General features: G+C 36.2%; 1 protein-coding gene across 2 annotated transcripts; it reads left to right on the forward strand.

Moving 5' to 3' along the window:
• Positions 1-1902: 1902 nt before the first annotated feature.
• LOC110440594 (amine oxidase [flavin-containing]-like) lies at positions 1903-26596 on the forward strand. 2 transcript variants are annotated; one of them, XM_021483781.1, is made up of 15 exons: positions 1903-2001; positions 7380-7474; positions 7989-8126; positions 14137-14241; positions 15497-15588; positions 15988-16129; positions 20210-20273; positions 20904-20992; positions 21605-21764; positions 22747-22846; positions 23196-23307; positions 23745-23842; positions 24225-24336; positions 25270-25332; positions 25840-26596. In XM_021483781.1, exons 1-15 carry the CDS (start codon positions 1953-1955, stop codon positions 25975-25977), a joined length of 1557 nt encoding a protein of 518 aa, XP_021339456.1. In that variant the 5' UTR covers positions 1903-1952; the 3' UTR covers positions 25978-26596. The 2 variants fall into 2 exon arrangements, with proteins under 2 accessions (XP_021339456.1, XP_021339522.1); XM_021483847.1 differs by lacking the exon at positions 15988-16129 and adding an exon at positions 18520-18661.

The raw sequence follows: 26596 nt of genomic DNA on the forward strand, positions 1-26596 counted from the left end.
GATAGATATCAACAATATTTGGTTGGAAGCATCCCTAGGTGGTAAGGATTCAAATTGTTTTTTAAAAAATGTTGGCTGACCCTCAGGGGCCTTAGGGGCGGGGCCAAAAAAGGCAATTTGACTATATTGCTTATTTCTTGTATGGATTAGGTGATGACTATCTACAATTTTTAACTGGAAGCAATTTAGGACATTCAAAATTGTCAGAAAGCTGAGAGGTGGGACAAAAAGGATTATTTGGCTATATTGCTTTATACAACTTCTTCTCTGGAACATGAAGATGGATATCAACTATATTTTGTTGGACACATACCGAGGTGATGGGAGTTACCATTTGTACAAATCGACAGGCTGACACCCGGGCTAAGGGATTGTACCTTAAATAATTTACAAATTTGAAATGGTTGAGATTGCCACCCTATAACTATATATAAAATTGCTGAGTATAAAGTGATGATTGCACATATGCTTCTAGAATTGACCTGGGGTCTGATCCCACCCTTTGAACTTAGTCCCTGGGTCATAACTTTGAAACGTTTGAGACACCCACCTTAAAGCTAAGTATACAATAGGTGGGCATAAAGAGACGAACGAAATCATGGTATTAGCATCGACCCCGGGGTCTGGCCACAACCCTTGGGACCTAGTTTCTGTGTCACAACTTGGAAACAGTTGAGCGCCCACCCCATAACCACATACAATTGCTGGGCTTGAACAATCTAATACAGATATGCTACAAGGAATGACCTTTTGGTCTGGCCTTATTCCTGTGATCTTTTTTGGAAACTATTTTGCAATGATTGCTTAGATATCCAGGTGAGCGATAAGGCGCTCGGGCATCTTGCTAATGTTTATATTTGTTAACGGTTTCTGTATATTTCCAAATCACTTGTAATGTGTATATACTAGCCAGAAATGGTGAAAGCAATGCAAAACGTATTAATCCATATTTCTTTTTGTGGATCTATCAATAATAGATAAACACTATCTTAATTTTTAACTTCCTAACAATATCTTAGAAACAGCATGTTTCTGATGATTAACGCTCTACTTGCAATACATTTTCTGCATATCTTAAAATAGTTCACCGAAATTTAGGTCATGTCGGAATAAACGGAAATGAGAAGATAGATAAAGCTGCTAAAGCAGCCGTTGACCTACAACCAAAACATGTTTTCGTGAATGAATCTGTTTACGGTGTTGTTGGCCCTAAATGACTCACATTTATACGTAGATGTTATTGGACAAGATTTGATTTTATATGCCAAAGTGCAGGTACTGTCAGATGACATGTCTGTATACGTTCTACAACAGTCTAACACACAGGAAGCTGATACTATGATAAACCATGGCCATTCTATTTGAAAAATAAAATCGGGAAATGAAATAAGACTCCGTATTCTGTAATCCTTTCAATGAGTGTTAATCATACGAGACATGAAGGATATGCAAGACTCAACTGAAGATTACATTTGTTTTATGTATCATTACAGCATTCATGTTACAGATAATTCACGAATGAAGACAAAAATGTGCACAATTTCAAAGCATATTCTTATCATATTCTAATATAATATTTACTTAGTTTCAAATATTTTTAAACGAATTTCTATTTTTCAAACAAAAATTACTAATATCAGTTTTGTTCTCTGACCTGATAAGTATCAATCAACAAATACTGACATTATCAAATAAAATACTTTCATAAAACATGGATTTTATTTAAGAGTCTAACGGTAAGTGTACAGGTCCAACGATTTTTTTGTAAATGTATAGAAGCTGAACATGGCATGAGATACAGACCCATGATGAACAATCGATGCCGCTCTGTTGGCCAATACATCGGATCGATATATAGTAATATCCTACATTCAAAAGGGAAAACGTAGAGGAGTACCGATGTTGTTACGATAAGTCTCTCGTGCGGTTTCCTGTCACACACAGTGATAAGGATGACAGCAAGCCAAGTGGACGTGGTCGTAATTGGAGCAGGCCTCAGCGGTGAGATAAACATTTATTACTCGTATAGATCGACAGATTTGTGGCTTTATAATACACTTCGCTTTGTAACAGCTGTCATTGTATAAATATGGTGCATTGATAGAATTTAACCTGTCATCTGATCGTGTTCTACAAACATTAAGGTCAATTGTTACGTGACACGGTACATTTCTGTATGTGTGTGCTTCTACTTGTGTGTGTGTGTGTGTGTACAAAATGCATTTATCAAAGTAGATTAACTAGACAGATCTGAATCTCCACCGTATCATATAGAGATGTGTACCTAGTGGGTTTGTTTGTTTGTGGTTTAACGTCCTCGCGAGGGTCATATAAGGACGGTTGTCTAGGAAGACACCGCATGAACAGAAAGTAGATAGAAAAGAAGGAAGACGGGAATTTTTGGAAACGAAAAAGATCTAAAGTGTTGCAATAGAGGCAGCATATCAAATTTGGTCTGTTGTATGTCCCCTTTGTAGAGAGCACGGATGAATATCCCCGATCGATTTTGAAGGTCCCACATAAGCTGCCTCTTATGATACACATGCAGTAGGATACAACAGGTTTCTTCTCGGTTACTCAACCAATATATCCTTAAAAGAAAACAAAGAAGAAACCACCCCCGAATTTGAAGATGGCGAGGGGGACATATTTGTCCCCTCTTACGATAATACAGTTTGATACAGCAGGCCTATTCATTTCCAAAACCTGCACGAGTTCATATTGCTAGTTCCATAAACATGCAGTTCCATTATGATACGTGAGTACTGACTACACAAACAGATTTTATCGGCAGGCAGTCAAAAATTTATTTCAACCCCTTTCTATACTTTATATTAACACAATTTCGGCTATAAATAACGGCAGTCGATTTGATCTTCAAACATTCCCAGACTATTGTGCACACATTCCAAGACTTTTTTACATACATTCCCAGACTTTCTCAATACGTTGTTCTCCGTTCTTCGACTTTCATAATGTATGTGTTTAATGCCCTCTTTTTAGCAGGTCATTCATAATCCGATAACTGTCTTCCGTAATGTATTGTCCTTTATTAGGAGGCTATGGCTATCTATCTGTATGTTTTATTAGGTTAACCTCTATCCTATCTATCTGTATGTTTTATTAGGTTAACCTCTATCCTATCTATCTGTATGTTTTATTAGGTTAACCTCTATCCTATCTATCTGTATGTTTTATTAGGTTAACCTCTATCCTATCTATCTGTATGTTTTATTAGGTTAACCTCTATCCTATCTATCTGTATGTTTTATTAGGTTAACCTCTATCCTATCTATCTGTATGTTTTATTAGGTTAACCTCTATCCTATCTATCTGTATGTTTTATTAGGTTAACCTCTATCCCATCTATCCATTTAAGCATAAAACAAGTATTGCTAAACAATACCTCTCCTTACATATCTCTCTCATATCTTGGTCTAAGTACAATGGTAAGGTACCCACTCTAGATGCCATTTGCAGTGAGGTGGGCGCTAACACGTAATTAACCTGATGCATCCTATGTCATGATCATAAGAGGCGACTTCTAGGACAAATCATTGTCTCTGTACTCACTCCATGCTCCACAGAAAATATAAGAATAGGTCTGGTATCCCGATAAAATTAGTGTGTTAATACGGAACGTGGTGGGTTGTCATGTTACCATGTCAAGCTATCACATTACAGTTGGTATTCGGCTGTTATCACCTGTACAGATAGTCTTCATAGCACATTATCTATTCAAAATAGCAAAACAAACCACTGGCAAAAATGATGACCTTACAAACAAGTATGCTCCTGATTAGAATATGCTTCTTCCTTTCAAACATTAATTGCTATGTTTTTCCTTTACCACTTAAAATGCTTGTTTGTTTGGGTTTTAACGGCCTCGCAATAGCCATTGTCATACATGTATGAAGATGGTTGCCTATGGAAATACCGAGATAAGAAAGAAAGCATAGAGAGGGGAGACATAGATTATTATTATAGCCCTTTCTCGAGGGAACTGTTCTCTTATAGTGTCGTCCGGGGAGGTATAGTGTCCGAGCCGTTAGGCGAGGGCACTATACCTCCCCAGGCGACAATTTAAAAGAACTGTTCCCGAGGGAAAGGGTCATAATAGATTTATTACATCATATGACTATCATTTAACAATGAAAAGACAAACATGAGGAACTTCATTGTTAACATTTCAAATGTATTTTATTGATTAAACAAGTATCGAGCAACAGGCTTTGCCTATATACGCTCTCTACATGGCTTCCAGCATACATGTATTTGATAGAAACTTCATTAATAAATAACAACAGCTGGAAATGAATGCAACATTTGAAGTTTTGATTCACGAGTTGTTGTTAATTGTAACAGTACAATTTCTAATATTAGAAAAGAGGTGAAAAACAATGGAATGTCGAAATCTCTGCCACATGATGGTTCTTGTAAATGCCGCCGCAAACCTTCGCTGATGAGAACTTTTTGAGTAGATCTCTCCTTTTATGTTGAGTATACTAGCATAGTAATCCACCAAAACACCGTTCAATTCACCGGATTGAATTACCACTAGGTCACATACGGTTCCCCTCTCTAGTCGGAAGTCTTTAAGAACTGCGACGGCAAATTGTGTCGCCTGCTTAGTCTTTATTCATTGCTGAGCCTCTGCGAAACAATCGGCATTCCTGGTTCCGAATCTCGAAGCCATTTTGGCAGACGACAACAATGAAGTGAAAGTAGAATATGTACAGCTCTCCCTAGTAGAAGGGGTGCAACTCTTAGCGTCACGCTACTTTTCCCGCAGTTCCAGCGGTCCAAAAAAGGTATAGTGCTCGTTTTCAGGTATAGTTTCCGTTGTCAAGGGCGGATGCTTACTATACTCAATAGAACAATGGTAGTTATCCAATAGAAAGTATCATGTGATGTACTAAAACTGTTGAAATGGCGGCAGCAGATCAATGTTGATCTCTTCGTTGCCTCTAAGCAGTAGGAATGGAAGAAATCCCCCGATTCTATAGCCCCAACATTAGTCGCCTCTTACTCTACGACACGTAGTAAGATACGGCAGGCTTACTACTGTCCTGAGCCTACACGGGTATCAGTTAACATGAACTCAATAAATATACCTTTTATTGTATTCTATTTGTCATTAAATATATGCCTTATTGTAAATAATGTTTTGTTTGTCAGAAGTTTGGAGTAAATATTGTTTCAGTGCTTTGATAAAATGTCCATTAACAATATATACAACATTTATATAACGCCCTATATAATTTGTAAAATTACTCTCAAGCGCTTGTAAACTGTATTAAACTGTACTTAAATCACACCACTTTTCGGAACCCTTCTATTTATTACTTTCTGCAATTTCTTTTGTATTTAAGATCAACTGTCATGACTCCGTGACATCTTTCATCCACTTGTACCAAAGTAAAGCTAGACAACACATCCATCGCTTGGTCTGACCTAACAGGGGAAGACCTGTGCTATTTCGCTAGTCAGTAAATTGATTTTCCCCCAAGCACTGACTTAATGAAGCTTCATTTTTTTTCTCTTGTGAAGAAATTTAGTCTTTTCCTGTCAATACCTGATTGACATATAGGGACTCGCTTAATACGGTGGCTAGTGAATTGTAGCTGAACATTTCGACAAATTACTGCTGGAAATGTCAATATCGTAAAGTGGGAGGTTTTGTAATACCGTATTTATACAAATAAACACCCCTTCTTTAAAACCAAATGTTTTTTGGATTGAAAAATGAATGTACTAATGAGATATAATATTTATACAAAAAAGGGAGCACCTTACGCTTCATATCTGATTAAGGTCGTCAAATGAATGTCCTAGTTTGTTCAGCTAGGAATGCGCGCAACCTTTCATACCTAAACATATTTGGTGTCCATGTGTAATAAACAATTAAGCATTTATGTTTTTATGTCCATGTATGTTTAATAAAATAAGGTTCAGTTTGAGGGTAACCCTATTACATATAGCTTCACCTATCAGAGATGCTCTCTGAAAAAAAAACCAGGATTGTCCTCTGAAAGACAATATATCCCTGGGCTCACTATTGCATTGATACATTATAAATACAATGTACTTGTAACAGTTTTGTAGACTAGATTTACTGAGATTCGTTCTTGTTCAAGTGTTTAAGCATTCACCAACTGGATGATGTGTTAGAATGCAGACAGTTTCATTGACTTGAAAAGTGTTAATTATATCTGTATTGATAAGACACCAAATCCTAGCCTTGGTCTTCAATACCTTGGTCGCTGAGATGTTTGATAAAGAAATGAGCTACAACTGGCATATAGTAGAAATCTTTGCACTACCAAATAGGAATTAAATCAAAATAAAAAATGTACGGAGCAATTATCTAGGAGTGGCATCCGGCGTCTATTTCATGTTTATAAATGCGGAAAGAGGTGTCAAACTTTGAAAGACTATTCCGTAGGTATAGATGAAGTGATTTGAATTATGCTATTGTGATGAAGAGACCCGTTGTCATATTATTTCAGAATGAAGGATGTGTCGCCTCTAAGAGCAAAGGGGGATGGCCTTATATTACAAATAGGGGAAGATTATTAGAGACCGTTTCTGCTACCATGTAGATTTGACATATTTGAACTGAAATTGGTGTAACGCATTTTTTTGCTGATGGAAGTCGACTACGGAAGGGATAAATCAAACAAAGTCTATCAAGTTTACATAATGTTATTTACACATCGATGCTATCATGTAATTTCATACATAGTCCGCTCAGAATCAAACACTTTATCTCACATTACTCCACAAATATATCTCCATCAGATTATTCCCATAATATTGTACGCGTACATGATAAATCGTACGATAATTTCCCTGGTATAAACCAACGTGGAGTTAGTATAAAATAATGCTATTCTCTCCTATTTCTCACTCTCATTACCTTATATACGCACACAAATTGCATTCTCATTGCTGACATCGGCTTCTCACGCGCTCCTCCCCCTCTCTGATTGGCCGCACGTTACTAAAATTACGCAGTTATGCCGTAACAATCCTTCTCTTATACACAGCTATGTCATAACATGACCTACACCTACTACACAACAAATTACAAACCACTGACTCATATATACACGTAGTTTACTCATTCAACTTTCAAACATAACCATAACTGTATTAACTATTATTACCTTGTAAAAATGCTATATTTCATTCAACAAAGCTACTATTGAAGAAAGAATAAAAAACAAATATAGCAATTGATTCAGGAATTTTTATTGTAAAAAGGGCACCTTGATGAAAAGCGATTTTTATAATGCCAATTGGAACATGATGTGAGAGGCGTGCGTTGACAAGGTGTAAATGTCTATTAATATCTATATATCCTCTAATTGGTGTAGGTTTGGCTGCGGCAAAACTGCTGGATGAGACAGGTTTCAGTGTTCTTGTGTTGGAAGCCAGAGATCGAGTCGGGGGACGCACGTTCACTGAACATGTAAGTGAATTCAACGTAGACGTTTCCTTTCTTTTCAAAAGTACTTTCAAATAGTTATTTTGAATAAACGTTACTTCCTTGCAAAACAAATACATGTACTAACGCTCTTGTAGTGAACAGATATCATCTATATTATCGCAGTTCTGGTTACTGGGGGTTGATGAACAATAAAAACCGCTTCCGTGGCGATTCACTCGGCAAGGTCTTCCAATGCACATAAAATCCGAATGAGTTTCCGTTGATTTATCTTAGTAAAATGTACATGTATTGTGAGTGCAATGACTAGTATTGTTTGGACGTCAGATATCCTAAAACATTCCATTCCTCGGCAAAATGAAATAAAACAGTTTTTAATTCGATGTTTTAAATATCAATCGCTTGCAATTGATGGTGACAAAAAAACTTTACCTACCTAACCAATATGTGTTCGAATGCATGATAGACATTTGTTAATTCAATATCACTTTGTTATTGGCTCAGTGATATCAATGCCTCATTGATGTTTTGATTTCAGAATGACAAAGTGAATTATGTGGATCTAGGAGGGTCGTATGTAGGACCTACCCAAAACCGGTTGTTGCGATTGGCTGATGAATTTAAGGTGGATACCTATTTAACCAATGAGAAGGAAGACTTGGTGTACTATTCAAATGTGAGTCATCAATGGTAACAAAGAAGACCAGTTTTTGCAAATTGTCCACTGCATTTGAAAAAGAGCTACTTGGGATAAAATGTATGCATTTTTTCCATAACTCAGAAAGCGCCGCAACATTGTCAAAATCCTTAAAATGAGCTCAACATTTAAATTTAATTATCATTTCCGTGTATGTTTTCTGACATAACCTGGGTATAACTCTTGCGAAAACAAATATAATAACTCATTGATTTATCAGCCTACTGTTAATGCAAGGAAATGCCTCTCTCGGTGCAAAAGGGGAATACGCAGTATATTTTTTATTCAAACATTCTAAAGAAGCCTCTAAAAGAATACTCCATAAAGATGAATGCAGAAATATTGAATGTATATGGTAGGTTGAAGAGATAATGTCCTTATACAGCAGGATTAAAATATTATAGTCTAATACGGAAGGGTACAACGATCTTTATCTTAAAGTAGAAAGTAAGGGATCTTAGCCTTTAGTGGCAGGGTAAAGAGATTATAGTCGTATATGGCATGGTAAAGAGACCCTAGCCTTACGGGGTTAAGAGATCCTAACCGTAAAAGGCAATGTAAATATATCTTAACCTTATATCATAAACATGAAGCACAACCCTTTTAGTTACGGAGTATCACGGGTAAAGGCATAGTCACTTTTTGTATATGGTTCTCCTTAAAGGCGGATGGACAAATGATTTTTGAGGCTCTTGTTCAAGTCTGACCATTTTCCGGGGGGGGGGGGGGATTGTCGCGCACTGGGTGTCAACGTAGCAGAAGGTTTTCACAGTAGCTCCAATTTGAGCCAACCTGTTTGCCGTGGGTTGCGTCTCGTACTCCTGGGGGTAGAAGATCCTGGTAGTTGAGCAGTGGTCGGAATCACTGACAAACTCTGGATAGGAGGGAGACATGATCCGACATTCTGCAACATACTTATTTGGCTTCGGACGAAAGGTGATATGGACCCTCTATCAATCGGCTGATCACATCGAGCCCTTGGTATACATTATACCAAGAAGGCGGTGACTTACGGTCAATCGCGAGAGTATGCTCTTACAAATAGTATGTATACTCTTACGAGTATACTATTCTGTGTATCGCTGACATCCGCGTCATATCAGTGTCCCATTGTTGGACTCCGTGGCGGGTGGTGTTACAGATGGCGAATCAAACAAAAACATGTATGGAAAAAATAAAAATCACCAAAAAGACGGACAAACCCAAAACCGCAACGAGGGCTCAAGCTCAAATACAACAAAAAAACACAACACAAAACACGCATTTCCCGCAATTCCTTGTGATGTCCTCCTCACAGAGTAGCAAAACAACGGCCTCGTTGTCGCCTCTGCTGATAAGGAAGGGCATCAAGGGAATTGCTGGAGATGTGAAACCCGTTAAGCCTCTGTGATCGGGCTATCTACTTATAGAAGTTTATCGTCAACAACAGGCGAAGAACCGACTCGGAACAACCAGTTTTGCCGGCATCGGTGTCGGTGTGAAACCACACTCATCACTTAATTGCAGCAAAGGGGTAAGCAGGTGACCAACCTTGCGCAATGACACCGGTGACGACATACTGGCATATTTCCAGGAGAAGAGCGTCCCGGTCTCCGAGGTCAGACGGATGTTGACCGGAAAGAACAAAGACGCCATACGAACAAACACCTGCGTCATCGCATTTTCATCACCAACACTACCCCAAACAATCGGATACCATAAGTACAACGTTTCCGTCTACATCCCAAACCCATTGCGATGCCGAAACTGTCAGACGTACGGTCATCACGAAAAATGATGTAGACGGGAAACGGTCTGCCAGTATTGTGGCCGTGAGGGTCACACCGAACAAAGTGACTGTGACATCGCAAACCTGCGCTGTGTCAACTGTGGAAGCACTCTGCCTCTTCTCGAGACTGTCCTACCTGGAACCGAGAGAGAGAGATATTGCGGGTTAAACATACCGAAAGTGTCTCTTTCCCCGGGACCAGGAGGATAGTCGAGAGTGCAGATATTGCTGCACCCTTTTACACACAGGTAACTCGAATCAAGGCGCCGGTTTTACAGTGTCACGGTCAAGGATGCTTCGGTTCAAGTATCCTAGGACAGACCTGACTTGGGCTCACAAGTTCCAGACATGCCTGTCCAACATAATTTGAGGATCCTCACGGAAGATCCATCCCATTTCACGACCTAAACGAACAACAACAAACCTCACAAACAACCAAAAACGACACCACTATCAACAGTCAATGTTTCCAAAAAAAATTCTCATCAGGAGAAAACCCTCCGAAACTTGACCCATCTAGGGCACATATGCGTTCACAGCGATCTCGCCCACTTTCTTCTGTTCCTCGATCACAACTGAGGTCAGAGGCAACATCACCAGAAAACAGACCAAAGAAAAACAATTAAAATAGCCAGGTGGGCCCTATTTGAATGTCCTACTGGATGTCGATGATGAGATGGAGACGAATGCCTCAGCGCTTCGTGCTTTGACTTCATCGAAATCCAGTCAAAATAGAAAAAATGAATAATACAATTATCCAATGGAACATCCGCGGTTTAAAGGCAAATATAGAAGAATTTCAGAATCTATCAAAAGAATTTAACCCCGCCATTTGGTTGTCTACAAGAAATCATGCTGAAAAACCCAATCTAACTCTACAATAACATTCCTACAGTAGGTAGCAGAGCAGCAGGTGGTGTAGTTGTAGCTGTCCATAAAAATATTCCTCACAGAATGATCAAGTTAAACACAAATTTACAGGCTGTTGCTGTCTGTGCAACATTACACAGACAAATAACCGTCTTCCTCTTAGTATTGTTTTCACTTGTGAGCAACTCAATAACATCGTCTCCAAACTCCCAACACCATTCATACCCCTAGGTGATTTTATTGGTCAGTATATCCTGTGGGGCTCTCCAAACACAGACGAGAGAGGAAGACGAATTGAAGAATTTATAGATAAAAACAACTTGTGTCTTTTTACCATCAATACCCCTACCTATGTACACCCTGCTACGGGCTCTCGTGCCCACATTGATCTGTCATTATGCCATCCTTCCATTCTACTTGATTATGACTGGAAGGTAAATAATGATCTTTGTGGGAGCGACCACTTCCCAATTTTTCTTAAGAATATTGGGACTCCTCTTGATGATCCTCTACCTCAATGGACTGTGCACAAAGCAGATTGGGTCCAATTCCAACACTTGTGCAACGAGAAGCTTACCACAGACATTTTTACAAACCTCGACGACCCAATCAGTTTTTTTATTGAAACACTCACTTCTATTGCCCAAAATCCGGTCAAAAACCTACGAAGTTTCAGAAGAATCTTTAAAAAAAAGCAGTAATCGGGCAGCTGCTCTAAGACGCTACTTGAATTGCCCAACTGCTTCAAACAACAGTGATTTTAAAATTTGGCGGGCAAAGGCTCGGCGATCAATTAAAATTGACAAAAGAAACAGCCGGAGAGAAAAGGTTAGATATCATCAAACACTTCCTCCAAAAAGCATGGGATATGATTCGGAAAATAAGTGGGAAAAAGAAAAAGTCAACATCCTCCCACCTCATTAATAGATGCATTTGCAAAAAACATAGTTAAAGTCATCCCCTTTAAACCACTCCCAAAATTTCCAGTCTTTAAAGCAAAAAAGAAAAAAGAAAGGTCTTAAATTCAAATGATCAACGAAAGAAAGTTTCAATGAACCATTTACCCTACCAGAACTTCCAAAAAAAAAATCACACAATGACCCAAATCTTACACTTGATGGCACTAGAATTCCTGTTGTTGAATAGACTAAATTTCTCGGCCTCGTTTTTGATTCAAAACTCTCTTTCATACCACATATAAAGTATCTGAAGGATAAGTGTTCCAAGGTGTTAAACATTATACGAGTCCTTTCTCATACTGACTAGGGAGGGGACCGTGACATGTTTATGCGCCTATACAGATCACTTATTCAAACACAACTGGATTATAGTTCTATGGTATACGGGTCGGCGCGCAGTCCTTACCTGCAGATGCTAGACCCAATCCATAACCAGGGGCTATGTCTAGCCATTGGAGCTTTTCGAACAACACATGTAAAAAGCCTGTACGTGGACCAGCCAGTGTCTCGAGACCAGCAACAAACTTTTTGTTAAAGTACAACCGACACTTAAAACGTCTGTTCCCAGTCGAAAAGTGCGTAGAGAGAAAGTTGTCCTCTCTCGGCTCCGTACTGGGCACATACATTCTACTCATTCGTACCTGTTAAAACGAGAAGATCCACCTTCATGCCACGCAAGTGAAACTCCATTTACAGTGGAACATCTTTTATTAGAATGTTCCGAGAATGAGCCAAACACTGAAGAGCGTTCGTGTGTGTGCTTTTGTCAATATACCAGGCGCTTATTACAAGCTCATGGATAACTCGGATATCGATATTTCCTTTTGAACGGGAATAACATACAACCTAAAGGCGTTCAAATTTTCAAAAGGGAATTACATATTACCTGAATATGTTCCGAATATGAATCAGGCACCTTTGAGATTCCCGAAGGGATAGACTGTTATATTATATATTGCTATTGCTTGATTTAGATATTTTGTCTTACCAACGATTATATTGGTAATATTTCTTTTTAAACCAATACAAATGCTGTAATCAAATGTTCAGGTAGAAAAACTCAATAACATCTCTTTTTCTTTATCATTACAACCCAAGGCTCGCGCTTATGGTTGCCACTGGCTAACATGATTGGCGATTTGAAACTACTCTTGGTGAAAATGTCGATAAGGGGATTTTATTTAAGTTACTGTCGACCATAGATTAACCTTTGGCGATAACTGTTTCTAGAGCAATTGTTACAGGTAGATTTAGCCCCGACATCACTGTGTACTACGATGTCACGGCTGAATGCATTTTCGATGAATGGCAAGGTCAGGGATTTGAACTCTTTTGGGTTTTGACAAAATGGTCACCTGTCAACACAACGACACCGTCTGATATCAAAATCCAATTTTCCAATTATGGCTACATTGTATAGTTCCGAGTGGTGCTCTGTGGAGAACAACAGGGTAAGTTAGGGTCGGGGAAAGTTGTATTAATTGGATTAGAGTAGATAAATCTCGTAAAGTGATGCGAGGCAATAACGAGACACAAGTGTGTGTTTACATTGGACGCAGCCGGGATATTTTCAACGACTTTCTTCTTGATAAGCAGTAACAGATATGTAATTGCCAGGGTACTTAAAATGACCTTTACAACTTCAATTGTGTCCTTGCACTCTGATCGAGACGACAACTTGCCAGTAATTATATATAGATTCTATTCGTTAATTGAATTTTTCTTGGTTGTGATTTTATTGACATTTTTACCAACAAATGATTTTTACTAAGAATTATCAACTTATAATTTGGAGATAAATAACCACCAATACCATTACAAACTAATGATGTGGATGGGTAATTCCTAAATTATTAGCCTTTGGTTTAGGTGAAAATGATTTGCCCCAATATGCATGTTCAGTTCTCTTATATCATATTTTTGTTTCATTTCAACAGAAGAAATAACTCATCCTTGTACTTTGACAACAAGGAACATCCTGTTTAAACGTGGAAGGCCTTGAAATTGGGATGCAGAAGGCCATGGAATGTCTCAGAAATAAAAAAATAAAATGAAATTATTTGCAGTGTTTGTGTTTAATAGTAATAAAACAGAACATTTTCTTCAAGTAAAACAACCACATGCTTTCTTATTAATTACATGTGTTGGCATGTTTACCTTAACAGCGTGTATGCATATACACCTGGTCATTGTTAGACCATGCTGATTGACAGCTGGAAATATGTCAGTTGTAGCTTGGTCAATGATTTATTATACTAGAAATGAGCATACAGGAGATGGGGTGACTTTCGTGTCATTTTGACATATTTCTAGTTTATGTTTATTTCTCAGCGAAAGCTTAAAATATGAACCAAATTACGTATTCATGCAACATAATCTTTATTTATAACAGGGGAAGTCCAAGCGATTTCGCGAAGCCTTTCCGCCAATGGGCAGCTTTCTGGCCAACCTAGACATGAATAATATATTTAGGAAGATGGACAAGATGGGAGAAGAGGTATACATGACTATTTACCAATTATCTATACAATAGCGCTAGTCATTAGTAGATTAAGTTAATAGACAGGAACCTCGCAGAGATTATTGCGAGGTCAATGTGAATCATGTTGTTTCATTAGGCGTCCCTAAAAGTGTAATTTACGCAATAAGTTTTGCTTTTAGTTGTTCGTTACAGGATTAACTCAAACTCTCAGGCATTGAACAATGCATATTTCTTTTCGTTCGAATTATTTTATAAATTTGTTAAGAGTGAAAATTACGATAGTTTTAGAACTATTGGGAAGAGTTTATTTCGTATCATATCGTGCCGAAAGGATTGATACATTAAATATATATTGCTGCTTTCATTATCAATATGGATGGATGGTTTTACATGTACTATTAATGGGTTAAGTGTTCACATTTCCCTCAGAAATACTTATAAGTAGTTTCCTCACTCATTGGATAAATCTGCCTTGTTTATCACCTACCAATAAGTAACACAATGAACATGGTTTCCTTGGTCCATTTGACGTCAGGTAACTACGGGTTCTGTTGGTAGAAATCTCTGTTATTATGACATTGTAATTCACGACAAATGTTTCCAAAATAGGGAGCAGTTATAATGTATTCTGAGAGAAACACTGTTTTCTGCATATAAAGTGAACGTTATTGGAGAAAGAGGTCAAAAAACTTGTGACAGCAGGTTACTCTGTTTATTTACATGTAAATCTCTAGTTAATTTTCAAATTATAGTAGTAAGCAACTCCGTTAACATCTCGTGCTATACATTTTGAAAATAAATTAACATGAGTTAGATACAACTCAAATGTATCAGCTACCGGCGTTTTCAATAGGCTTTCAACGTCGCTTTTTTCACATTATCAATAATAACATGATGTATCTAAGCATGCTTCCAAAGAAGGAACAACCCGCCGAATTCGTCAGTTACGATCGCAAAACAGGGAAAAAAGGCTTAATCAGTGTGGTTCGAAAATTAAAGACATGTTTTACGATTGCCATCATGCTTTCACTGTGCGATATTCTTTTATCTTACTCAATATACAGTAGATGCTTTTTTTGCTTATTGTCATTGGTGAGCCTAGTTTTTTCGGTGTCATTACTCCGGTTCCCATTTTATCGCCTTGGTCTTTGACCCCTAGCGTTTCTATTAGTTATCTGTATGCTTTAAAATTTCCTGTTTTTTTTGTCTTACTTATTTCCCCTGTTTAAGATTTTGCTATGCATTTTTATAGTATTTTCTCTTGTTTTAGATTCCAGCTGATGCTCCCTGGAAGGCGCCACATGCTGAAGAATGGGACAACATGACAATGCAGCAGTTCCTCGACAAAAACGTCTGGACAAAGTAGGAACACTCTTTTATATTGTCTTCACCATTTCTAATTCAATAATTTCCTCCAGCAAACGGTAGCTTCCTCAAGTAACAGTCGCATTTCATGTTATGTTAACTTTGACTTTTTTTCGTTTACCCGCCATTTAAGTATTCATCCAAATTTCAAATTTTAAATATATAAAACACACTTATTTTTCATACTTAATTCACTATATTTACTTTCAGTTTAACTATCAGGAAACATGTTTTGGATGCATACTTGTAATCCTATCATTTATTTGTCAAGGACTGCGGCTAACTGTTTTTCCTAAGAACATGTAGGGTTGTGCATGTCAAATTGAAGCAGTGCAGTATGGCAGTATTGTTTATAAAGTCTCCCTCCATGTCTCTTGATTTTATTGATGTTCACAGGGATGTCATGACTTTTGCCACAAAGTTCGTCAATGTGAATGTGACCTCTGAACCCTATGAGTGTTCTTTACTCTGGTTTCTTTGGTATGTGAAACAGTGCGGAGGATTGGATCGAATATTTTCAACAACGAATGGAGGCCAGGTCTCTTCTTTAACACATTTGTTATTTCACCCTTCCCTTTAACCTTTGATAAAATGTGAACCAAATCTCAAAAGTGTTGAGACTTTTAGTGTTAACTTAAATGATATTATCCAATGTTTTCATTTCTTTTTTTCCCCTTTTGAAATATGAACTCACACTTTCCCATCTTAAACCCTAGACAATACCTTACTTAACACAGTGCTGACGATCAATATTATTCATAGACTGTTAATATTTCAAAAAGCTTATTATGCATGTGGCCAAGCAGGGTTAAATTACTGTAATGGATGTCAGGACTTTTTGGTTTCGTTTTTAGTTCATGCATTGTATATTATTGTGCTATACTATAATTATGCAATGCTTTAAACCTATTTATAAGTCTTTTCTGTTGTATATCCATTGATGTCCTCTGAAATAGTTAAAAAAGTTATTTAAAAAGTTAAAATATGCAAGCATATTCTTATATAAAACAAATAGAAGCATTTAAATTGTCGGTTTGTTTATTTTTACGACCATCACTGCAGAAATTTGTAGATAAAATATTTACTGAAACCGTTCTCTTCACTTTCATCAAATAAAAATGAGTTATTAATATACTGCCAGTTGAGTTGCCAACTACAAAATTACCTGAATTACATAAATGGTTCAAACACTCACGTGTTACCTCCATTTTCCAGACATTTTAGTCATTTATATAAAAACAAATAGTTCAATTTTGTTTTTTATCATAGACTTCATAACAAGTGTACAAGTGACGCCAATGTGTTGATCTAATAGAAAGTTGTGAATACATTACGTCTCCATCCCAATGAACAGACAAAATCGTAGCGCCCATGATTTACTATGTTACGTGGATATGCAAATATACACACACATATATATAAATATTTAAATAGGGGTATTCCATGGCGAAGTGGTTGAACAATATGGCAGAGCATAAATAACATTCTTGCTTCATACATATACTAGACAATTGCTTCTCATTAACCCATTCATATATTGGCAGGCGGTGGACAACTTTAATTGACTAAATGAATAAAATTGGTTTTAAGCAGCGTTATTATTTTTCAGTGATTATTGTAAATCAGGTGTCCATAATAACAATGTTTACAAATACTTAGTCTGATTAGGCAATGGGTTCTGTCCCCAGTCCGGGACATACCAAAGTTCTTAAAAATGGTAGTTGTTATTCAATGCTTTATGTTCGGCATTTAAAGAAATGGCAACAACTGGTTCACTCGTTGTCAGTATAATGTGTCCGGGATGGTATTTCAGTGAGATAGCACTATAAAGTCGGCATCAGATACGCGATATCAAAAGGAGGCAAGCACACCAACTTACCCTGTTTCCTACATACACACACGCAAGCAGGCACACACAACACACATGGAGGCACGTCCTTAAATGACCTTAGCTGTTAATAGGACATTACACAAAATTAACCTAAACCAAACTCTCGAGAACTCCTAATGAGCAACAACAAGCTTGAAAATAGTCAAGAAATAAAGTAACATTTGGAAGAACAAAGTTTAAGTATATCAAAACTAAATGTAATTTGTGTATGGTATTGGACAATTAAAGCGTATTAAAATGATATCACTCCAAATAGCTCATAAGTACGCGGAAAACTTAATTTTTATGTAATTGTAGAAATCGAAAACAAATCATCAACATATGAGTGCCGATCGCCATTTGGACCTCTTGATCGCTTAAGTCGCGTGAAATTGATTTACTGAGAGTAAATGACTACAGTCTGTGTGAAAAGAAATATTAAAACAGAGGTTAAGACTAAAGTATGTAATGTTAAGTAGCGGGGAGAACGACTAAGTGTGGGGACAAATGGGAAATATTTAATAACGTTTTTTGTTACTTAGACGTTATCCAAATAAGTATTTACCAAAGAATGTAATTTGGATGCTTATCCTAAAGGTATTGACTAAAATCTGTGTTATTAAACTGTTGAATAGAGGTACTTTCTAAAATCTGTGTCATTGTGCTGGTGAGTGTTATTTGAATAATTTGAATAATTGTACTGAGTGTGATTCTGGTTTTAAAGAAAGTTATTGACTTCTGTCTGTCTTCTGGGTTTTAAGAGAAATATAGAATTAAGTATGTAAGCTGGTGATAATTAACAGAAAGGTATAGGTTTAAGACTGTGCTTTGGTGATGTTTTACAGACTGGTATCACCTCAGGTATTTGCTTTGTGTAATTTGATACTTGTTTCCGGTGATGTTTTACAGAACAGCATTGATTTGTTGGTTATTTCACATATTTGATGGCTATTATCTATATTTCTATGATGGTTTTACAGCAAATGTTTTTGACCAAAGTGTGGTTGACGTTTTTCCCGGTATTTGACTAAAGCTTTTGTTTTGGTGCTGTTTTACAGAGAGGTGTATCGCCAGGCCGTTGACTATGTGCGTGTTAATGTGAGCAGTGAGCCGTACGAATGTTCGTTACTCTGGTTTCTTTGGTACACTTCCATCTGTGGCGGATCTGATAGAATACAATCGTCACCTAATGGTGCCCAGGTCACTATATAATGTTCCAACCTTGTGCCACTTATCTTATTGTCCCAAGTCACCTCATACACTGGGGACAAGTAAATAGGTTTCATCTCTGTCTCTGTCAAAGTTTATATTTCGTATTCGTCAGGCAAAATGTGAAACTTCATTTTGGCGAATGACTACTTTTCACATCCTCTTTCAAATTAAGTCCACCTGATATTAACATTATATTTGTACACAATTTATCACAATACTTTAAAATTCATTACATTGTTTTTTCATCCATTACAATATCATCTGTACACCAATAAATAACATAATAGTGTGTGTATAAAGCAAAGCATACAACAAATAAAACAACGAGGAATCGACCACCTGTAAAAATGTATAATTAGAACATCTGACATAACACACTACACTGACACCATTGTACCTCAATAAAACACATCATTCATAATATACCGGAAAAAGACTTACATTTTAAAAATTATGACGTACAGTTACAATTGACAAGCAATGTCAACGGTATTAAATTTGCTTGATGAATTTACTTACATACACTGTACAAAGTAATACTTAATTTAGACAAGGGGAGATTTGTCAAAAGTGTTTCGCATCTTGTACTTTTATTGTTTTACTAAAATGTGAAAGCGAAAACTAAAGGAAGACACGATAATCGACGAGACAGTTGGAACTTATGATGGAATTGAAATTTTGATAGATCTAAATGTAGATTGTAAGGTCGTGAGTCAACAAGTGGAATTGACACACTACACAGACACCAATGCCCCTTGTTATAACTCATTTCGTTCGAAAGAGAGTATCATTGTTATTCTGTTTCCATGTGTACGTACCAAGAGGTGGTTTAGACTAGTTGTATACGAGCAGGAAGTTTTAAATAACACGTAGTATCAGTATCTCTCTCGGACTCGTCGATATTATGTATATCAGTCGGGCAGATAGGCGGACTATAGCACAGGAGGTCAATTGGTTAGGTCAACCTCTTGACAGTTGTATAGAATCTATGCAACAGATATATGACTTGATTGAGATAAGCTATTCGGCAGCCGGCTTAAATCAGATTCAAGTCATTATTTATCACATTTAAAAAATAAGATATTACATAATACCAACATGTGATACTGCCGTGTTCCCGTGTCACAATGCTGTACAATAAAACATAATTAAATGTTGTTATTGATATCTGTCTGGCTACACAAGAAACAAGTAAAACATAATTTGTTAGTCTTTACATACAGACAGAAAATGAAGATCAGACACATATAAGGCATTACTATGTTTTTTGTCTCAAAAATCAAATCTATTCTTTTCAATTATGACACTTAGGGTCTTTGTGGTCATCTAAAACACGTCTAAAATATAGCTTAGAAGATTTAAATAGGGCTAGCGAAACGCTATATCTCCTTCACTTCACTATTTAGTGTATGCTCCCCCTTTCCAATCTCAAGACCCATTTAATTTGTTTTCTACCTGCTTATATCAACGCGGCTTTCGTTCACGTTTTCTATGGATTTATAACAAACACCTTACTGGGATTGTGTCTGTTTTTAGGAAAGGAAATTTATCGGTGGATCCCAGCAAATCAGTGTACGTATTGCGGAGAAACTTGGAAAAGGTAAAAAAATAAATCATTATATTTATTAATTTAATTATTTAAAGACTAAAGAATTGAATAATGTTTCATATTAAAATTAAGTAACTTCTGATTAAACACAATAACTTTTTAATATAAAGGAGAATTGATAATCCAGTCACCCTTATCTCTCTCAACAAAACGTCTAAATACATGTAGCATGGTGTGATTATTTGGGCATTGTTGTTAATAGGAAAAGGATAATTAGTCCATTTAAACTCCGGCTGGAGTTTTCTTTGACAAAATATACACGAGCAGAAGAAGCCATTCACAACCTGTATAATGTTAAACACAGTATACCAATTAGCATAATAATTTATAATAAAACCCTCACATCACGAACGGATTCTTTCATAATGAGGTCATGACCTTGACAACAAAATCTTCTTCATCCCGATGTTGATATGTATCCGAAAGTGAAATTGAAAAAAACTTGGTAAGGTAATTTTATTGCTACCAATCCTGTAAGTTAATTCAATAGAATGGCAGTCCACAGGAATACCAACAGTTTTACCGTAACATATCATGTATACATGTTATTTAATATACAAAACATGCATCCTTATCCCCGTCCGCCTTTATCGTATTTCAGTGTTTGCTTTTTTCTTGTAGATAAAGTATTACTGAACCACCCTGTTTGTAGCATATCCCAGGATACAAATGGAGTGAAGGTCACTGATATCCATGGTAACCATTATCAGGTACTGCATCTTCTTAGTTTGTCGATTTAGAGGTATCCACGGTAACCATAATGGGTTACTACATACTTATTCATTGTTTGCTGTGAGGTGACTGATTACCATAAGATATGGAGCTTGATACTCAGAACAATTTGCTGCAACATACTTTGTATTATGGTATATGTTGAATATATATATAAACATGTATGTAAATATTAACGTACATTAGGGAATATCTTTATTTGTTGTATTAAAAACCATGACGTAATATTGTTGAAATTCCTGATACAATGTACCTGATTGTATATACAATGAAGTACGTGTACAATGTATGTTCGGAAACGTATATACGTGATCATATATTCTGTACGTACACATACATTTTGTTGTTACAGTGTGGAGCTTTTCCAAATTCTAATCAGTACGGACAATGCGATAATAAAGTATCCACTCTTCTCCAAATCAGTTCTATTGCAGGTGGCGATATGGATAACTTTAATGCGATCATATTGTAAAGATTGTCAAGTATTCAATCTACTCGATGAGAAAAAAACTATCAAATAGAATAAGAAATTTCTCGATTAATGTATATAGAAATAAGAAAGATCTAACCAGGTGTTTTTTCTCACACAGGGAAAATATGTGATAGTAGCCACACCTCTTCCTCTCCAAAATAGGATTACGTATGAGCCGCCTCTACCCTGTCTACGTAATCAGCTCATACAGAGGGTCCCAATGGGATCTGTCATCAAAACATTTCTCTATTACAAAACTCCCTTCTGGAGAGAAAAGGGTAATGTCAATCAACCTTTCTAATTTAAAGACATTAGTTAGGAGATTTATGTCTGTCTTGAAATACTAAATGATGACAAATGTTTTTGTGAGGCTATAACAATTGCATTGCGAGATTTGACCATGTTATTTTACAAAGGTGCTACATTAAAGGAGATATTACAACAGACGTTGATCGAGGGTTTGACTTGATATAACCACCTGTACGATGAAACCTGTCTTAAGGTATCAGATAATTGAGAGAACCTTTCTTTGATAGAACACTTAGCTTATATTAGTATATACGTAAATAAGTAATAACGTAATGTACGCACTTCATTTGTTTTCGAGCTGTCGAGCTAGTGCGCCCCTTTTTTCCCCGGCACAAACTTGAAGGGGTTACATAACTCATTAAATACGTGAACCGTTTTGAGCTGACCAATATTGTAAATGCAGAATCAGTCTTTGTATGGAATACTAAATTGAATATTGAATACTGACAAAAAAATGAAGTCTGCTGCGTCTCATTCTGCTATCGCACTGAAAAGAAAACTTGACAAAAATGGAGTTTTTCATTCGAGAAATTATAGAGATAATACAGTGTAATAACACAATTACCTACACTCTATATTTCCAGAAATTTGATAACTGTTTGCAAAGGTACTCTATTATATAGATGATTTTCTTATAACGACTTACAGCTAAGATAACAAAAATGACATACCAGAGGTTATCGACTGTCCAATGAGTTAATTCATGTGCATTTACGGAGTGTTCTCAAATATATTAACAATAACTCCGACACAGGGGTATTGAATAAAAAAATATCAACTGACTGGTGGATTGTATTAAAAATCCATTCCTGCATTGTACTTTGTATAACGTTGGTAAGTATCGTTTCGTTGCAACTTTCGTTTCAACAATATGTCGGAGGAATGATGACGCGCTTTTGTCTTATCATTTTTATCTCATTGGTATTTTCCTAACTATTATCAATATTGCAGGGTTTTGTGGGTCGGCAGCCATAGACGACGATGGAGCCATTATTGGTTTTACTTTGGATGACGTTAAACCGGACAACAAGGGCTTACCTGGACTTATGGGGTAAGACCCCTTGAACTGGATTTAGAATATTTGTTATTCTCTAACCATTAAAAAATGATAATTTCTGTCTAATTTGAGAATAAGATTGTTCTATTTTGTCAGCGATTTATTATACTAAGCATAATGTTGAATCTATCATAAATTAACATATATTCCGAAACCATTCTGATTACATTGAATGTGAAAGGCCAAGGTCAATAGGCGGTGTGTCGAATATTATGGGAGATAGAAACTATTATAAATGTATGATTCTCCTCTCGTTTATAGTTCTTTGAGTGCACAGTTATAACATCATAGATCGATTTTTTGAAATAATGGACATTTATAATTTATCAAAACATCTTTGCAGATTCATTTTAGCCGACAAAGCCAGAACGTTATGTAAACTGACTAAAGATGAAAGAAAACAACGAATTAGTGAACTCTATTCTAATGTCTTCCAATCACAAGAGGCCTTGCATGTGAGTGATAGTTTTGATTATGTATGTGTTAAATATATTATATTGATTTTGATGTTTAGAAACTTCCATGAATAATTAACTTAACTGATTGGTATATGTCATGCTTGGAAGGCTAATCTATAAATTATTTTTAGCAGTTTCTGTACACTTTAAACTGTTATTTTTTTTCTAACTTGTCAGCCTTGAGTATTTGAAAGAGTTCATTCTGTTTTAAATACTTTAGTTAAAGATTTAATATCTAAAATGTTTTGAACTGTTTACTTTTACAATCATTGCAATATACCAACAAACTCCGCTGAAAGAATAGCGCAATGTTATAAATATAGATGTCAAAGTCACAACTGAAGGTAAAAAAAAACATGAAGTCACATGTCAACATGTTTTAACGAATTTTAGTGTTAAACATTGTGCTTAGCATGTTGAACTATATTTTACAGCCAGTGCATTATGAGGAGAAGAACTGGATGGAAGAACAGTGGTCTGGGGGATGCTACACCGTTATGCTGCCACCAGGTTTCCTCACCAAGTTTGGCAGGTAAGCACGTTTGTGATACTTTCACGTTGGTAGTTGTCCGCGGTTTGTACTGCATACTGGTGCGACCATTTCATCTGTCATTGTTTGGTAGGTAGGCACTATGGAGGTATTGGATATGACCAGTTCAAGGACGTCACAAACTAGATGTCTCCCTACCCAGAATCGAAGGTAAACGTGATAGGGGTATTTGGATATTTTCGGTGGTCAGGTAATTGTTTAAACCAGTACATTCTACCGGCTCTTCTTTAAAGGTTTCTTTACTGGTAAGCTTTAAAGAGGTGTTGGCAGTTGATAACTGGCCGAGAACATCTTCTTATCGCGTTACGCGTTACTCAGTATTATTTCGCAACAAATGAATTGAGAACTTTATATTTGTTTGTAGGGAGTTAAGACGGCCAGTGGGTAAATTATATTTTGCTGGGACAGAGACTGCCACCCAATGGTCAGGTTATATGGAAGGAGCAATACAAGCAGGAGAGCGTGCGGCAAGGGAGGTTAGTATTAAATATTTTACGATAACATATACATATTGTGCCTTGACGGCGTTTATAGCATCTGACTGCCGATTTTTCTTTTATGAAATAAAATGCAACTCTATCAAATCGCAACTTAATTACAATTTGAAATACCTTCTACTTAAACATATCTGAATAGATGTTTTGTATATGGAACATCAACTTTGTTGTATAAATGAAGTGAGGGCACGAACTCTCTAATGGCATCGGAGTGGAATCTCAACTGTTTAGAGGAAGCATGCTGGTTAGGTACAGTGCTACATATGTCTATCCATTAAACATTGTTGCACGACTAGATTACAGGTAAAAAGCCGTTATCACAGTTACCAGGTAAGTTATGAATAGATAAGGTGTTCAAGGTAAGAGTCAAATACCCAGATTGATAGGACCTCGCATTTAAAGGTTAAACACAGTCGACCTGTCTGTCTTAACAATACTTTCCCGAAAAAAACTGGAGCTCCGATAAACTATTTGCTTTAACACTTTACATGTGTGAACATAATTAAGTACGATAGTTTTGTATGTAGAGAGGGATAAAGTCAAGGTAAATTTTGGTAAAATAAACCAGAACATAATACCGTTTTGATTTACAAATGTTTTTATACAACAGAACCCTTCAGTGTCTTTACACCTTTCGAAGGAGTGTCTTTTAACATAACTGCATTATGATAAAAAAAACACATAAAATTTAGCAAATTTGTAAAAGTAAGATTAGTAAAGATTCAATGTATCGTACTTGTTATATCGTATAACTAGTTGTTATGATATCCTTCTGTATTATAAACGTTTGTAAGAAGATCCCAGAGTGCTATACACACAACATATTTGAATAGAAACATGATATTGTTGGAAGTAGCGATGCATCCCTGCTTCATCATAATAACCTGCTACATATATTTCCATGCTTTGCAGATACTCTTTGCCGAGGAACGGATTTGTCAGAGTAAAATATGGCAGGAAGAACCTGAAAACCAGGTATCTAACGATAGGGTTTAACGTATTTTAGTTATATCAACAATATAAAGTACATTTGCAATTCAAATCTTCATCTAGATAACAGCATCCATGATAACAAAATGCTGAACATCTAACTCAATTTAATGTCATACATAGGTTATCTACCTTTGTTTACTTTTAGTCCTTACATCAGAAATAATAATGTCAGGATTTATTATTGACTTGGTGCGAAATTAAAATAATTCGTAAACATTATGGAGATCAGCAAATACATTGTTCTCCTGCCGCCTTTGCATTTCACAGAAGGCAAACTGAAAATAGAAACAAACATCTTGGTGTCCAATGCCCTTTACATGTAACGTTAAGCATTGAGGGGAAAAGGCCAATTTCAAACAGCAAACTAATATATTTTGCAGCTTAGATAACTTTGTTCCAATCCCCTGTACCCTTACTCCAGTTCCCCATGTATATATTTGATCATTTTAGATTTATGGTGTCTGTGTAGATATTTCTAATATGTTGTAGCATGTTAAGAGCCGGCCATTCAAGTCAACGTTCTGGGAGAGACACGCTCCATCGGTGCCAACTTTCCTGTCTTCTTTGGGGTTGTCTTCTGCACTAGCAGCTGCCACTGGCGTCCTCTTTTATCTGAAGAAAAAATAAAATTTACTATATTTAAATATGTTTATAAGACACCTCTTAGGAAATGTATTTTTGATAAAGGACATATAACATATTAATTTTGTACTGAAATTAATGTTAAACTTACTAAGTTACATTGGTATATCACTGAAAACAATTTGGTTGTAAAAAAAAACATATTTTGTCTCATCTGACTGAAAGGTGATTATTTTTAATATAAAACAGTGAAATATCCCGTTATCTCCATCACCAGCTTTTGATGTTTATTTTTACAATTGCTCCAAGTGAGAAGAAACATTCTAGTTCACCTCAAATATCAACAACAACACGTCTGCAAAAGTCCTGATATTCTTATAATCTCTTTTGTAAAACGGAAAAATACAAAAAAGAAGCACGGAGTCAGTATTGGATGTGCATGCACGTAAATTAGCTCATCACTGAGGTTTCTTTTGTTCAATATGGCAGATACAATTTTAATTTAGTTTGAAAATTATACAAAATGACTGTTTAGACATATAAGTTGTTTTTTTAATTTTATCAAATGTTATAACAATTATATAACACGAAATAAAATCGTTTATAAATATGTTATTGTCTAAGTTATTATCCAGTCATGTATTAAAACAGATATATGCTATTT

The sequence above is a fragment of the Mizuhopecten yessoensis genome, unplaced genomic scaffold (genome assembly GCF_002113885.1).
Source record: "Mizuhopecten yessoensis strain PY_sf001 unplaced genomic scaffold, ASM211388v2 scaffold213, whole genome shotgun sequence".
NCBI classification, from domain to species: Eukaryota; Metazoa; Mollusca; class Bivalvia; order Pectinida; family Pectinidae; genus Mizuhopecten; species Mizuhopecten yessoensis.